Raw genomic sequence first — 15,214 nt, 5'->3', positions numbered from 1 at the left:
ATTCCTGCAACAGATATAGGGCATATCTGACTCTTGAGAAGTAAAACTCTGGTGAAGGGAAGAAAAAAGATGTAAGGGTCAATTATCTTGGGGTGAATTAAACCTTCAGTGCAGTGTTGGGAGTCTGTATAATCTTATAAGCTTGAAAATTCTATTAGGAGTCCAAAAACTGACATTCACAGACATCCCCTAATCATCCTTGCAGCTCAGACTCTTTCAGAGTAGAGGAGCATACCTACATCACCATATGCCTCATCAGGGCCCCACTTCTTCAATACCAGTGACCTTCTCTGATTTTTCGGATGGGAGCACTTACATTCCTTTTTGTTCTCTATAGATAATAGGATAATGGAGGATGATGTTTTACCCAGGAACTAACAGGACATCCGGGAAAACTGGCCCCAGACAACGTTCAAGACTATACCCTTCTATTTTACTCCCCCCCCACACACACACACTAACGGAGCAGAGAATGCTCATGCAGCAATGGTCACCCAAGTTATGCCATAAACTTCTAGCTCTTAGTCTGCTCTCCCCTCAGACTCTGACTAAAAAAGTGCTATTAGTAGAAAAGAGAATAAAATAAAACCAATTCTTCAGTAGTTCCACCTCCCCGCCACCCCCCCCCCACCACCAGCAAAAGAGACAACTGGTGAGAAGGAGCCACAACTTGGAAAAGATTTATTTTTCCTGGCCATAAATCTCACCCCCTTGTTCCTCTGCCCAGCGAAGCATGATAAAGTCCTTTTCCATAAAGTATTCAGTATTAGAGCCACAAAGCTCCCCCAATCAGTAGCCATCTGCTTCTACCATAACTGCTGCTCCCGAAGCAGGGAAAGCAGCAGCAGAGAAAGGGCACCACTGTGAGGCTGCTGGACAAATGAGGAGACTGAATAGCTTTGGTTTTCCTTGTGTATCTGTATCTATAGAGACAGGAGAAGAAAGGCCGCATTATATTGATACAACAATTGTAAAACAAAACACGGAAGAGGCATCTAAAGGGCAGTATCGCATGCATCAGGGGTCCCCAGATAAAAGGGGAGCTAACAGATTTATAGAAACCTTTAATTGGTTTTCAATTGAAAGCTAAAGAGGCTGGGGCGAAGCTGTGAAGAGTGGCAAAGTGCCCTACTTCAGCTGTCTGGGAAGCGTGATCGATTTCATGGAGGGAGAAAAGAATACTAAACCGTCCTGCGCCTCTGCCAGAGCAGGGAGGGACTCCGTGGTACAAGCATTTCTCTTTGGCCAGGGAGTTATGATATGATCATAATAATAGAATCTCCAAATCTTTTTCTTTCTCTCTCCCCCTCCCTATCTTCTTCCCTTCCTCTCACTCTCCCTCAGACGAGTAGGCAAGTGGAGAGGGAAGGAAAGGATCCGAAAGTAAATCTAGAAAGTAAATCTAACGTATCAATCTCGGGAAGAAATAGACCCCAGCCTAAAAACACCCAGCTTTAAGTCTGTTCATCTGCCAGGAGGGAGGCCTCTTTGACAGAAATAGGAGTCCTACTCTCACCCCACCCAAATCCTTTCCTCTCTCTTGCTCTCTCTCTTGTTTTTTTTTTTTTTTTTTCCTGCACTCAAACAGAAAAGCTAAAAATCACAGGGGACTCTCCACTTAGTACGGTGAGAAGTCTTTGCTTGCACCCACTGGGGTTATTTCAGAGCAGACGCTCCACTCAGCCGACACCCAGCGCCTTTTCTCAACCCTTTCCTGCCCAGCTGGAGGCAGCCCCCACCAGGCTCCGTTGGCAGTACTCACCCATACAACCCCATCCGTCTGTCTGCATCTCCATCCCTGAGGCTAATTTATTGGCCCGACCCTTCACCATCTTTTTCGATTTCCTAATTAATCACAGATAAAAGGCAATGGTGCAAATTATGATTATGAAGGACTGGAAGATAGGTTTGAACAAAATGGGAGAAGGGAAATATGATTAATTGAATATGATGGTGAAATCTCAAGTGTGAGGAACAGGCCTGGGGAGGGGGGAGTGTCAAACCCTGACCTCTGCGTAGCCCGTCCGCCAGCCCTAGCGCCTTCGTGAGGAGGCAGCCGCCAGATTAGGTCACTTGGGGTGCAAGCCTGTGGAAGGAGGAGAACTGGGTTCCCTCTCCCAGCCTCCTCAGGTGCCTGCCACTCAGCTGACTCGCCCTCACCGGCCCTCACCCACCTCCTCGTCCTGGAGAATTTCAGGACCCCCGACCAGGGATTCCACTCCCCGGCCCGTGCGCCTTTTGGCTCAAGCGCACCACATCACTGCATCGATGCCCCTCAAGTTTCTCACAGCTTTCTGACCTTTGGGCCTTCCTCTAGTGAGACCGACTCTTCGTGAAATTTCAGGAAGACAAGTCTAGTAGGTCAGAGATTGTATTTGTTCGTGGAGGGGATTAATAAAACCCCTTTCCGATGCCGCTTTCCAGAATTACAGTCGGGATTAAACAGCAGACCCGGCACGGGCACACATTTCGCATTCACTGCTGGTTGTGATTAATGTTTCCGAGGGGATTTGTGCGCGGAGCTTACGGGGCGCGCTCTGGGGGGTCTGATGCCCGAGGCCCGCAGGGCAGGGCAGGGCAGGGCAGGGCAGGGCAGGGGCGTGCAGAGGGTCTGCGGGCACGCGCCGGGACGCGGGGGATTAGACAGAACCTCAGACGCGCCCCCCCGCCCCCTCCCCCTCCCCCCGCAAAACTGCTTTGGAGGAGAAAGTGGGAACCTCCCGGGAGCGAGGCTTCTGGCGTGTGGGGATGTGTGTGAGGGGACGATGCCCTCGAGTGGCCTGGCTTTTGGGTGGATGAAAGGAGCCCAGGACCAAGCGTCCGAATTTCACACAGGCGTCCTCCAAGAGGCGTTAACTCCCGACGGCTTGGGGGGCAAGCGCTGCCCCGAACGCGTCACTCACCGGCACGTCAGGGGGCGCCCGCCCGGCCTGTACGGGAAAGGCCACAGCCCGCGGGTCTCAGGCCGTCTACGCGGGCACTCGGAGAAGCGTCCGTCTGTGGAGCGGAGCCGAGCTGAGGCGTGGGAGGCGCGCCCCCTCCCACCACGCCCCAGTGGGCGGACAACCCGTTCCCGAGCCAGGGAGGGGGCGGGGAAGGTGTGGAAAGTTCCAGAAGGTTAGGAGGGACACGGCGAGTAGGGAGGCCGGCGAGAAAAAAGAAGCAAATAGGAGAGGAGAGGAGAGGAGGGCGGGGGAGGGGAGCGCGGGAAGCGGGGCCCGGCGGGCGCATTACCGCTCTGTGGCAGGAGGGGGCGCCCTTCCGGCCCGCACAGCCTCTGGGCAGAGCCCGCCTCCCAGCGCCTCCCAGCGCCTCCCAGCGCCTCCCAGCGCCTCCCGGCCCCGGCTCAGGGCAGCTGGGCGCCCCCTCCTGGCGGCTGCGCGGCCGCTCCCCGCCGGCCTCGCTCGGGTGCTCGGGTGCAGCCGGCGCTCGGCCTGCGGCGCGGGGAGGAAGGTCGGGGTCAGAGGGGGCGGGGCGCTGTGAGGGCGGTCAGGCTCGCCCCCCGTTCCGCACCCCGACTCGGCTGCCTCACCTGGGCCTGCGGGGCTCGGCCCCCGCGCGCCCCGCGGCCGCCCCGCCCGGAGCCTGCCCTCGTGCACGGCGCTCGGTGCCCGTCGCGGCCGCAGCAGCTGGGGGGAGGGAGGGCGAGGCCGCCGGCTGCTCTGGGCGGCGTCTGGGGGCCCCGAGCCCCACGCGAGGAGCAGCCATCTGGAGCCTCGGCGGCGGGCGGGGTGAGGCTCGGCCTTTGCAAAGGGGCAAAGGACGGGGGTCTGCGGGCGGGAGTGTGTGTGGCGGAGGGTCGGGGGTGTGGCTCTCGCCGAGCAGCGGCAGGGGCCTGCCCCAGGCGAGCCCGCAGTTCCGGGGGCAGCTCCGACCCGCAGGGGCCTACCGGGCAACCCCTTCGTCGCCCCTGGGGATGGGAGTGCGGCGAGCCGGGCAGGGGGGCGGGGTGGGGGCGGGGCGGGGGTGCGGGTGCGGGGGCGGGGCGGGGCGGGGGCCCAACACCCGAGCGCTCGCCCGCTTTCGGTGAGAAGCGGTTTCCTCATTTCCCTTTCCTCCCACTTTGCACGTTTCACTTCAGGAGCCGGTCCTCTCCAGCGGCGTGGATTTGGGGACGCCCACACACTGACTACCCAGCCAGAACGTGGGACGGGCACTGACAGGATATCACTCTTGGGGATGAACACACTCTAGTTTCCAGTGGACAGTGGAAGAGGAAGAGGATGGAGTGAAGAAAGCTCTTGCACCTTTAGGGTAGGGAAGGAGAGAACGGGGTGGGGGTGCGGTGGGGGGGTAGGAAGTGTGGTTTCTTCCCACCCCTCCTTTCATTTCAGATCCTCCTGCCAGTGTTTTTATATCTTGAGCTTAAAAAAAAAAAAAAAAAAAAGAGAGATCCCTTTCCCTGAGTTCGAATGGAAGAGTGGACCAAACTCAAGGAAGGAAAAAGGTGTGAATATGGAAGAGAGCCAAGGGATCTATCTGTTCAGGGAGCTCAAGCTCTCCAGAGAGGCCCTCGGCCCACTGTAAGGGAAGCTGATTGGGTGTATGGGCGGTGGCGGGAGATCTGAATTAAAAAACAAAACAAAACAAAACAAAAAACAGACCCACTTCCACCCCAAGGCATTAAAATATATTCCCCTCCCCCAGCTGCCTGGTGTCCGGCAGAATGGCATTATGTAAAAGATCTGGCATGTCACCCAGTGGCACATCTGGTAGGTGTAGATGGCATTCATTAGCACAGGGCTCCTACTCTGCAGCATGCCAAAGCCCTGACAGAGATACCCGCTGCCAATCATTCATTTGCTGCCAGCGGCCGGGCGGGATGGCTCCCTTCCACCCTGGCACCAGGACTGCGGGGAAACAATGTGTTGCGATATGAAGAGATGAAAGCAGAGCTGAGGATGCAAGGCACCCAACAGATGTATCCCGTGAGGAGATAACGGTGCAAAGAGTCATTTAGCAAGAAAGCATATGCAGGATATCAGGAGGGAGGCTTGGGCAGGGGTCTGCCTGCCTAGGTCTGAGCTGAGACAGGGGCAGGGAACCCCCTTGGAAACCCCAAAGTTCAAGTTTGTTCTCTACATACAAACACCAATCTCCCCAGCTCTAACTGTAAGACCCCCTCCACATCCTGTGTGTACCTCTGTTTATATAACCAGCTCCAAAAAGGTGAACTGTGGTCCTCCTCAAGTCTTTATTACCAATTTAAGAGAACTTTTAAAACTGCTGATTTTAATGTTGCACCATTCTCTTTGCCTTGTAATTTGAGAAGGAAAGGAAACTGTCAAGCTGTCTCCTGAATTCTAAAATGATAAAGTGTGTTGGGACTAAAGTGTTTCATACAATAGCAGCATGGTTGGAGACAAAAAAAAAGCTAAAGGTCTTGATTCCTAGCCTTTCAAAAGGGATAAAGATGAACAAAAGAAAGCAAAGAGGATTATTAAAACGGCAAAAGATGGATAAACATAAAATCTAGAATAAAGCTTGCCTCTGAGGTTGTCCTTTTCCTTAGGCTGGGTGGCGATTACCTAGCTGGTTAGTGCATTGTTTTTCATTATATAATGCATATATTTTATAAATATTCTTTTTATCCATCCAACATATTTAAGCAACAAGAAAATTCAGAGGTTTGAGGGTTTGCAGAATGAAATTTTTATGTTAAGTCTGCCAGTTATTTATTGAATATGTACTTGTACAAAATTATAATACTGTTTTTAGTATAAGTACATATTATAAAATATTTTGGGCATTCTTATACTGGTTCATGGTCACAGGATGACTGCCATAATTCCAGACATCACACCATTGTAATAAGCATGAAGAAGGGGACGGGGCAAAAAAAAAAAAAAAAAAAAAAAGTTATTTCCTTTTATCAGTAAAGGAAAAAGTCCATTTTTCATTAGCCACACCTGGGTCATGTGGCCACAGATACCCACGAAGGAGTCTGGGGGAACTAGCCTTGAAGGAGGAAAAAGATAGGGATAAGGGAACTGAGAATGGTTATTGAGTTGTAGCCCAGACTGTTAGCCAAAGAATTGAAGGCAAAGAAGACTTAATGTTAGCACCAGGCAAGAGCAGATTATCAAGTTTTATCATTGTTTTAAATAAGAGTCTCTTGTTCTCACTATAGTCATTAAAACTGATCAGTTAGGGATGCTGTACTTGAATTTAGCAATTTGTGAATTTCATCAAATTCTATTTCAGAATAAGGACTCAAGCTTAATCAATATAGTCATAATAAAATAGCTGACATAAAATATGATTTATATTTAAATAAAGTCTTTGGAAAAAATAGAATGTGTATACAATTATTTATTTATTTATTTAAAGATGTATTTATGTATTTGAGAGAGAGTGTGTGAATGCACACAAGTTGAGGGGAAGTGCCAAGGGTGAGGGAGAGAGAAACTCAAGTCGACTTTGCACTGAGCATAGAACCCAATGCAGGGCTCCATCTCAGGATCCTTAGATCAGACCCCCGCTGAACCCAAGAGTAGGATGCTTCAACTGACTGTACTACCCAGGTGCCCCTGTTTACAAATTTAAATGAAATAAGGAAAATGGCTTTTGTTAGGACTAGAGTTTTATTTGTTTTTTATTTATTTATTGTTTTTAGGACTAGAGCTTTAATCCTAACTCTGTGGTTTACTAGATGTGTGACTTTGGGCATTTTACCCATCTAAATCATGTGTCCTTACCTGTAAGTGTGTAATAATGTTAATAAAGTCTTACAGGGTTATGGTGAGGTTTAGAAATAATGTCACACATAGATTTTAAAAGATAGTAATTATTAAGGACCCAGAAGGAAATTGAATGAAGTCCTAATGAAGAGACTATTTACAAAGATGTGGTCATGGTTATGGGAATAAATGAGATGATGAAGCACACAGAAACAGTTTATCGAGAAGGTCTCATGAGAGAAATTAGTGTTTCTAGAGCTAAGTAAGAACTAGAACCTTGGAGGGGCCAAGTGAGAATCATAGAGACACAGCTAATGCCAGAGAAGCAGTAGTATAGCAAGGAGGAGACAGGGAAGAATACCAATCTCTCTTTTCAAACCTTCCAGTTTCATGTTGACATCTAGCATTGGCCAAACCCAATTGGAAACTAGGTGGTAACATGTTGGAACATGGTGAATGGTCAATTCTGCATGGGTCAGCTTCTGAGGACACAAAGCTGGGCATAGAAGGATGGAGAATAGATCTCAAGGAGACAAATGGAGAATAGCACACAACTATTATTATTCATAAATAAAATGCTCTGAGAATCCTCTCTGCAAATATATTTTTAATTCACATTTCCAACTGAAAGCAAAAACTTAGCAGGCTTTGTAAACTTAAGCAACCAAGTTTTTAAGAATCATCTCTCAGAGTTCTTTGGCTGAAAGGGTCCAACTAGCACTCATGAGAGATTTCCAGAGGTCCTGGCAGGCTTTGCAAGCCAAGACCTGGGAGAATTTGAGAGTACGCTCTATTAACTTCCTTTGGGTATCCCCAGATCTCTCATCATTTTGTGGCTTCCTGTGTCAAGATCAGTCTTGCTAGGTCTGGTTAGTCATTTGCTTACTGTTATTTTCAAGGAAGCCAGCAAAGCTTCTGCAAAAGGTGACTACCTCATAACAAATCAACCCCACAGCAACAGAAAGTCCTACTAACGTCTTCTCTTGAGTTGAGAGTCTATGTGGACTTCATATTGAAGTAACTTTTCCTCTTTCTAACTTTGCCATCCCTATCTTTTCCTCCTAAACCTGAACTAAACCATAGATAAAATGATGAAAGAGGACGGTAGTGGAGGAACACGTTTCTTTCCTCATTTTAGATAAATTTTATAACTAGAATCAGTTTTGAGTGTTCACTCTAGATATTAACATAAAAGCTTCATTTTGGAATTTCTAGAAACTAAGAGTTTAAGAAATTGAGTGTACTGGTATAGATTTAGAAGTCACCATTTTAAAGGAGAGAAGCAAGTTAACTCTAGAAAAATTAGTGACAAGCAAGGATGAATACTTCTGGACATATTATGTACAACTAAACAATACAGCTAATGGAAATTGATCAACTTCTGTCATGATAGCATGGGGAGCTCTCCTGAATCGCCCCCCCCCGGGAAATTAGTGAAAATTATATATTTGCAAAAGATGGTCATTTAAAGCCTCTGGAAATAGCCCTGAAGGCAAACAGCAAATTAAGAAAGGTCTAAGCAAGAAAATTTATGAAAATTTGGTAAAATGGATGAAAGTCTGTGGTATTTGAGCCAAGACCACTTTCTTCCTACCTCTTCCTAACTCACTGGGCATTGACTCACTCAGACTGTTGCAACCAAGAACATAGGGCTCCCTTTATCCTCCAGGTCCTTACTGGAGGATTTTCTTTGCAATGGGAGCAAGAGTTCTGCTTTTCTAATCCTGCCCCTAGCTACTTGTTGCTGAGGTTAGGTCTCAGGTGAGTGTGGTTAGGAGATTCAGAGCTTCTTCCTTAAGACTAACCCTTACTTGTGGAATAGAGGTTCTACTTTGGGTATGGCACATTGGGAATCCCTGGATCCTGAGAGCCCTTCCCTCAGTCCTTGAGGGAAAGATTCTGTACCAGGAGAAGAAGCTGAGAGGACTGCTGGCTGCTGCCCCTTCCACCCCCACAAGCACTCATCTCCTAGGGTAGAGGTTTCACTCAGAAGCTTGTCATTGTTCCTACCCCCAAAGCCCTGGCTCAGAAATTTTGACTGTGGGTAGAAGGGGAAAACCAGGTCTTAAAGCAGATAGCTACTAATCTCTTTCTGAAAAAAAAAAAAAAAAGATTTCATTTGCAACAGAGTGGGGAAGTTTAAACCTAAGAATTACTTTCGAAGAACAAGAACAGTAGAGGTTGTAGGGTGCCTGGCTGGCTCAGTTGGTAGAGCATGTTACTCCTGATCTTAGGGTTGTGAGTTCGAGCCACAGGTTAGGCAGAGAGATTACTTAAAACAAACAAACATGTAGGTTGTGATAAAAGGCAATTGGAAAGGGGATTTAGTATAGCCTAGACTGTAAGTCAGCTAGTTTGTATGAATTAACTGCAGAATAAGAGTTCAAACACTGATCTCAGAAACAATTCTTTCCAAGGAGCCACAATATGATTGGATTAGTTTGTGGAGAAATTCTGCTCCTGGGAACTGTTCATTTTTCTTTTTTTTCCAGCTTTATTGAATTAAAATTGACAAATGAAATTGTATATATTTATAGCACATATGGGAATGATTTGATATGCATATACATTGTGAAATGATTATCATAATCAAGTTATTAATGCATCTATTACCTCTTAAGCTTACCTTTTATTGGTGAGAATACTTAAGACCTACTCTTTGCAAATTTCAAGTATATGATACAGTATTATTAACTGTAGTCACCATAATGTGCATTAGATCTTCAAAAGTTAATCATTTTATAACTGTAAGTTGGTATCTTTGACGAACAATTCCCTATTTGCACTTCCTCTCTCCCCCCCCCCCCCAGCCCCTTCTGTCTCTATGAGTTTGGCCTTTTTCATTTCTTTAATATTTATTTATTTATTTATTTATTTATTTATTTATTTATTTAGGAGAGAGAAAGAGAACATGTGTGAGCAGGGGGAGGGACAAAAGGAGAGGGGCAAGCAGACTCCCCACTGAGCAGGGAGCCCAATATGGGCTCAATCCCAGGACCTTGAGATCATAACCTGAGTCAAAGTCAGATGCTTAACTATCTAAGTCACCTAGGCACCCCTATTTCTTATTTTTTTAAAGATTTAATTTTTAAGTAATTTCTATACCCAATGTGGGGCTTCAACTCAAAATTCAGAGATCAAAAGTCATGTGCTCCACTGACTAAGCCAGCCAGGTGTCTTGGTGTATTTTTAAATGATCTAAGTGAAATTATACAGTATATGTCTTCCTATTTTGGTTTATTTCACTTAGTGTAATATCCTCCAGGTATATTGTACCAAAGTGGTAGGATTTCCTTCTGTTTATGGCTGAATAATATTCTGGTTTTGTGTGTGTGTCTGGTACCAAATGTTTTTATCAGTTCATCCACTGACAGACTCTAGCTATTTCCATATCGTGGCTATTGTGAGCAGTACTGCAGTGAACATGGGAGTGCATATTATCTTTCAAGATACTGATTTTGTTTCCTTTGGATATACACCTAGAAGTGAGATTGCTGGATGTTATGATAGTTCTATTTTTAATTTTTTGAGGTACCTCTATACTATCTGCCATAATGGCTATACCAATTTATATTCCTACCAACAACATGCAAGTGTTGCCTTTTCTTCACATCCTTGTCAGCACTTGTTATCTCTTCTTTTTGCATAATGGCCATCCTAACAGGTGAGAGGTGATATCTCATTGTGATTTTGATTTGCATTCTTCTGATGATTAATGATATTGAGCATCTTTTCATGTGTTTGTTTTTTAGCATCTTTTGTGTACCTGTCTACTTAGGTGTTTTCTTCATTTTAAAATCAGATTATTTATTTTGTTGCTATTCAGTTGTAGGAGTTACTTTTTTTTTGATTATTGATCACATATCAGATAAATGGTTTGCAAATATTTTCTCCCATTCCATAAGATACCTTTTTAATTTTTTTTTTTACCTTTTTAATTTTTTATTTGTTTTCTTTGTTGTGCAGAAGATTTTTCGTTTCATATAGTTCCCCTTGTTCATTTTTGCTTTTCTTGCCATTAGACTTCAATACCTGAGTGTGGTCAGGAAAGGGTGGTAGAGAATCTTACTAGCTAGCACCATTGTCATCCCAGAGTGATTTCAGGATGTGCTTCCTGATCACAGAGCATTAGAGACCTAATATTGTGTGTGTGTGTATGTGGGAGGGATAACAATAACAAACTTGAGTCAGGGAACTAATCCCAGAATTGCCACAATGTAGTGTGTAAGCTGTTTAGTTCCCAATAAAAAAAATTCCAAGGCATGAAAAAGAACAGGAAAGTATGACCTATATACTTGATAAAAAGCAGGCACTGAAAATGCCTATAAAAATGACCAGATATCTTATAAAGGGCTAGTATCCAAGATCTATAAAGAACTTACCAAACTCAACATCCAAGAAGCAAACAATCCAGTCCTCAAATGGGCAGAAGACATGAACAGACATTTCTCCAAAGAAGACATACACATGGCCAACAAACACATGAAAAAAGTGCTCCACATCACTTGTCATCAGGGAAATACAAATCAAAACCACAATGAGATACCACTTTACATGGATGAGAATGGCTGAAATTAACAAGGCAGGAAATGGCGAGGTTGTGGCGAAGGTGGAACCCTCTTATACTGTTGGTTGGAATGCAAACTGGTGCAGCTACTCTGAAAAACAGTGTGGGAGTTCCTCAAGAAGTTAAAAATAGAGCTTCCCTTTGACCCAGCAATTGCACTACTGGGTATTTACCCCAAAGATACAGATGCAGTGAAACAATAGGACACCTGCACCCCAGTATTCATAGCAGCAATGTCCACAATAGCCAAACTGTGGAAGGAACCACAATGTCATTCAATAGATGAATGGATAAAGAAGATGTGGTCTATATATACAATAGAATATTACTCAGGCATCAGAAAGGACCAATACCCACCATTTACTTCAACGTGGATGGAACTAGAGGGCATTATGCTGAGTAAAATAACTCAATTGGAGAAAGACAATTATCTTACGGTTTCACTCATATTTGGAATATAAAAAATAGTGAAAAGGACCATAAGGGAAGGGAGAAAACTGAGTGGGGAAAAATTAGAGAAGAAGACAAACTATAAGAGACTCCTAACTCTGGGAAACAAGCGAAGGGTTGCAGAAGGGGAAGTGGGTGGGGGGAAACCACAACTCAACACACTGAAAGTGTGGAACGTTTCCTGATGGGGTTTTCACTGTAGGAGAGAGTAAAGAGACACTTGTGGTAATATATCTACATTCTGCTTGAACTGATGAAATATGCATCCTAAGTAGGCTGTGAAAAAATGACTATCTTATAATCCTTAGAGCAGTTGCTAAAAAGTTAAGTAGAAATATAGTGAAAAACATAATGGATAAATTGAATAGTCAAAATGTTTACATAACTGAAAATAAGTCAGGAAAGGGAAAATAGAGGAACAAAAGTCAGATAAATGAACAAAAAAGGAATAATAAAATTTAAATTTTAGACCTAAATTTAAATATATTTAAATATAAAATTTAGACCTAAATTTAAATATATTTAAATATAAATTTTAGACCTAAATTTAAATATATCACTAACTACATTAACTGCAAATGGTCTAAACACATCAGTAGAGGGATGCCTGGGTGGCTCAGTGGTTGAGTGTCTGCTTTCGGCTCAGGACGTGATCCTGGGTCCGGGGATCCAGTCCCACATCGGGCTCCCTTTGAAGAGCCTGTTTCTCTCTCTGCCTATGTGTCTGCCTCTCTCTCTCTCTCATAAATAAATAAATAAATCTTAAAAAAAAACACATCAGTAGAAAATACAGAGATGGTTAGAATGGATTAAGAAAAAACAAACCATAAACCAAATTTATGCTCTTACAAAAACAGTCATTTTAAATATAATGATATATATATATATAGATTAAAAGTAAAAAGATAAATAATGCCTGAAAACAATCAATAGAAAGCTATAGTGGCTATATGAATAGCTTACATAGATTTCTTAGCTAAAAAAGTACCAGGGATAAAAATTATCACTTATCATAGTGAAAAAAGGGACACGTTATCGATAATTCATAATAATCTTAAATCTGTGCACCTGATAACAATGCTTTATGTTACAGAAAACAAAACTGATAGAAGTGAAAGGACAAATAGGCAGTTACACAATTATATTGGAGACCTAAAAATTCCTCTCATAGTAATAGTAGAATGAGTAGAAAGAAAATCAACAAAGTTGTAGAATAATGGAACATCACCATCAAACAGCTGGATTTAATTTTTAACTTATGGAACACTTGACCAAACAACAGTAGAAATATTTCTTTCCACATGCACATATACACTTGCCCAAATACATCATATCCTGGAACATAAAACAAAGTTAGCAAATATAAAGTAATCAGAAAAATCTTAAGTATGTTCTCTGACCATACCAAGCAAAAATCAGATATATCAGAAAGATAGTAAGCAAGAAACAGACATCAGAAAGTTAATAGGAAAATTTCCAGACGCTTAGAATTCAAATACATATCTAGACACTTTATGCATCAAATAAGAAATTTTAAGAGAAATTATAAAATATTTTGAAATGAAGGAAAAAAATATCAGAATTTGTGGAATATAGCTTAGGCAGTACTTAGATGGAAATATATAACATTAGATGTTTATATTAAAAAAGAAGAATGATCTCAAATCAATAGCCTAAGCTTCCATTTTAAACTAGAAAAGGGAAAATAAAGTCAAAAGAAGTAGAAGAAAATAAGATAAGAATAGAAATAAAAGAAACTTTAAAAAGAAACAAAATATAATCAATGAAAACACAAGATGGTTCTTTCAAAAGATTGATAAAATAAGACACCTCTAGGAAGACTGACAAAGAAAAGACACAAATTGCTAATATCAGGCATGGAAAAGGAGATATAACTACAGACTCTGGATAATAAAAGGATACTAAGCTAATACTATAAAAAACTTGACAAATTCATGAGGTTAGATGAAATGCCAGTGCTGTGACAACCATAAACTACCAAAACTCACCCAAGATGGAATAGATACCCTGAATGGTCCTATAACTACTAAAGAAGCTGAATTCATAATAACAAACAAAAAAAAATCATTTTGAAAAAGAACTCTCCATGCTTATATGGCTTAAGTGGTGAATATATCAAATGTTTAAAGAAGACATAACAGAAATTCTACACAATTTCTTCCAGAAAATAGAAGAGAGGGAAATATATCACAGTTCATTTTGTGAGACTAAGATATGAAACCGAGACGAAGGCAATACAGGAAAAAATTTCACAGATCAATATCCCTCATGAACATAGACACAAAGTCCCTAGTAAAATATTAATAAATTGAATCCAGCAATATATAAAATGAAAGTGACACTAAAGAAAAATGGATTCCTGGGACACCTCGGTGGCTCAGTGATTGAGCATCTGTCTTTAGGTCAGTCATGATCCCAGGGTCCTGGGATTGAGTCCTGCAACAGGCTCCCTGCAGGGAGCCTGCTTCTCCCTCTGCCTATGTCTCTGCCTCTCTCTCTCTGTGTTTCTCATGAATAAATAAATAAATAAATCTTAAAAAAAAAAAGAAAAATGGAATTAACTGGACTCAATTTGCAGGTTGGACACCAAAACGATGTAATTTGATGTGGTATCATGTCCAGGAGTGAACAGTCAAGAAAGAATTCTTGAGATGTTTTCAGTGCAAAAAAGGTAGTTTTATTAAAGCACAAGGACAGGATCCAGGAGCAGAAAGAGCTTCACTTGAATATTTCCTATGATTGGAAAAAGGAAGAAATGTCCACTTTTATTGTTACTATTGAACATCATTCTGGCAGCCTTAGCCATTTCAATAAGGCAAGAAAAAGAAATTAAAGATGTATGGTGTGGAAAGAAAGAAATAAACTGTCCCTGTTTATAGATGACGTTATTTCCCCACATAAGTAATTTCTAGAAATTTGTTTTCAAAATTTTAGGACAAATATATATGTTAAGCAAGGTCACTGGATGCAACTTCAAAAGATAAGTACACAAAACAATTGTTCTGCAATGAACAATTAGATACCCAAAGTTTTTAAAATTAAAGAAGTTTTGGACAGAAAGGAAAATACCTGCAAATAAATCTAACTGAACTGTGCAGTATCTTTATGCTGAAAACAAAATGCTGACAAAAGAAATCAAAATTTAAATAGTAGATATTCCTTAATTATTAATTGGAATACTCAATATAGGAAAGTTGTTAATTTTTCCTAAATTAATACATAGATCTAACATGATGATTAAAGTTACATAAGGATATTTTGTAGACATTTTGTAAAATATTTATAGAAAGACAAAGGAAATAGAGCAGCCAAACCAATTTTGAAAAAGAAGAATAAATTTAGAGAATTTACAGTACCTGAATTCAAGACTTACTATGAAACTACAGTAATCAAGGGAGTGTCATCTTGGCAAAAGAACAGACAAGCAGGGACGCCTGGGTGGCTCAGCAGTTGGGCGGCTGCCTTTGGTTCAGGTCGTGATCCCGGGGATCTGGGA

At 42.6% G+C, this 15,214-nt stretch overlaps 1 protein-coding gene and 1 long non-coding RNA gene across 3 annotated transcripts in view; one reads left to right on the top strand and one right to left on the bottom strand.

Annotated features, from left to right (window-relative positions):
* LOC144304172 (uncharacterized) overlaps nucleotides 1-15,214 on the top strand; it is a 50,611-nt gene that overhangs the window by 9,631 nt on the left and 25,766 nt on the right. For both annotated transcript variants that reach the window (XR_013371123.1, XR_013371122.1), the window contains exon 4: nucleotides 4,082-4,254. This is a non-coding gene — a long non-coding RNA (uncharacterized LOC144304172). The remainder of the gene's footprint in view (nucleotides 1-4,081; nucleotides 4,255-15,214) is intronic.
* Nucleotides 665-4,046, bottom strand: LOC144303909 (uncharacterized). Its single transcript, XM_077882321.1, has 5 exons — nucleotides 4,004-4,046; nucleotides 3,533-3,910; nucleotides 2,904-2,997; nucleotides 1,763-1,845; nucleotides 665-923 (listed from the first exon to the last, which is right to left on the bottom strand). The coding sequence occupies exons 1-5, from the start codon at nucleotides 4,044-4,046 to the stop codon at nucleotides 790-792; spliced, it is 732 nt and encodes a 243-aa protein (XP_077738447.1). The 3' UTR covers nucleotides 665-789.

Source organism: Canis aureus, chromosome 33 (assembly GCF_053574225.1).
Source record: "Canis aureus isolate CA01 chromosome 33, VMU_Caureus_v.1.0, whole genome shotgun sequence".
Classification (NCBI taxonomy): Eukaryota; Metazoa; Chordata; class Mammalia; order Carnivora; family Canidae; genus Canis; species Canis aureus.
This window is presented reverse-complemented; position numbering and strand designations above follow the sequence as displayed.

Coding starts and splice junctions, on each gene's coding strand:
- LOC144303909 (XM_077882321.1), bottom strand. CDS start 4,046: ATGAGGAAACCGCTTCTCACCGAAAGCGGGCGAGCGCTCGGGT. Junction 3,911..4,003: donor AAGCGGGCGAGCGCTCGGGT/GTTGGGCCCCCG, acceptor TCCCATCCCCAG/GGGCGACGAAGGGGTTGCCC. Junction 2,998..3,532: donor GCCGAGCCCCGCAGGCCCAG/GTGAGGCAGCCG, acceptor TCCGCTCCACAG/ACGGACGCTTCTCCGAGTGC.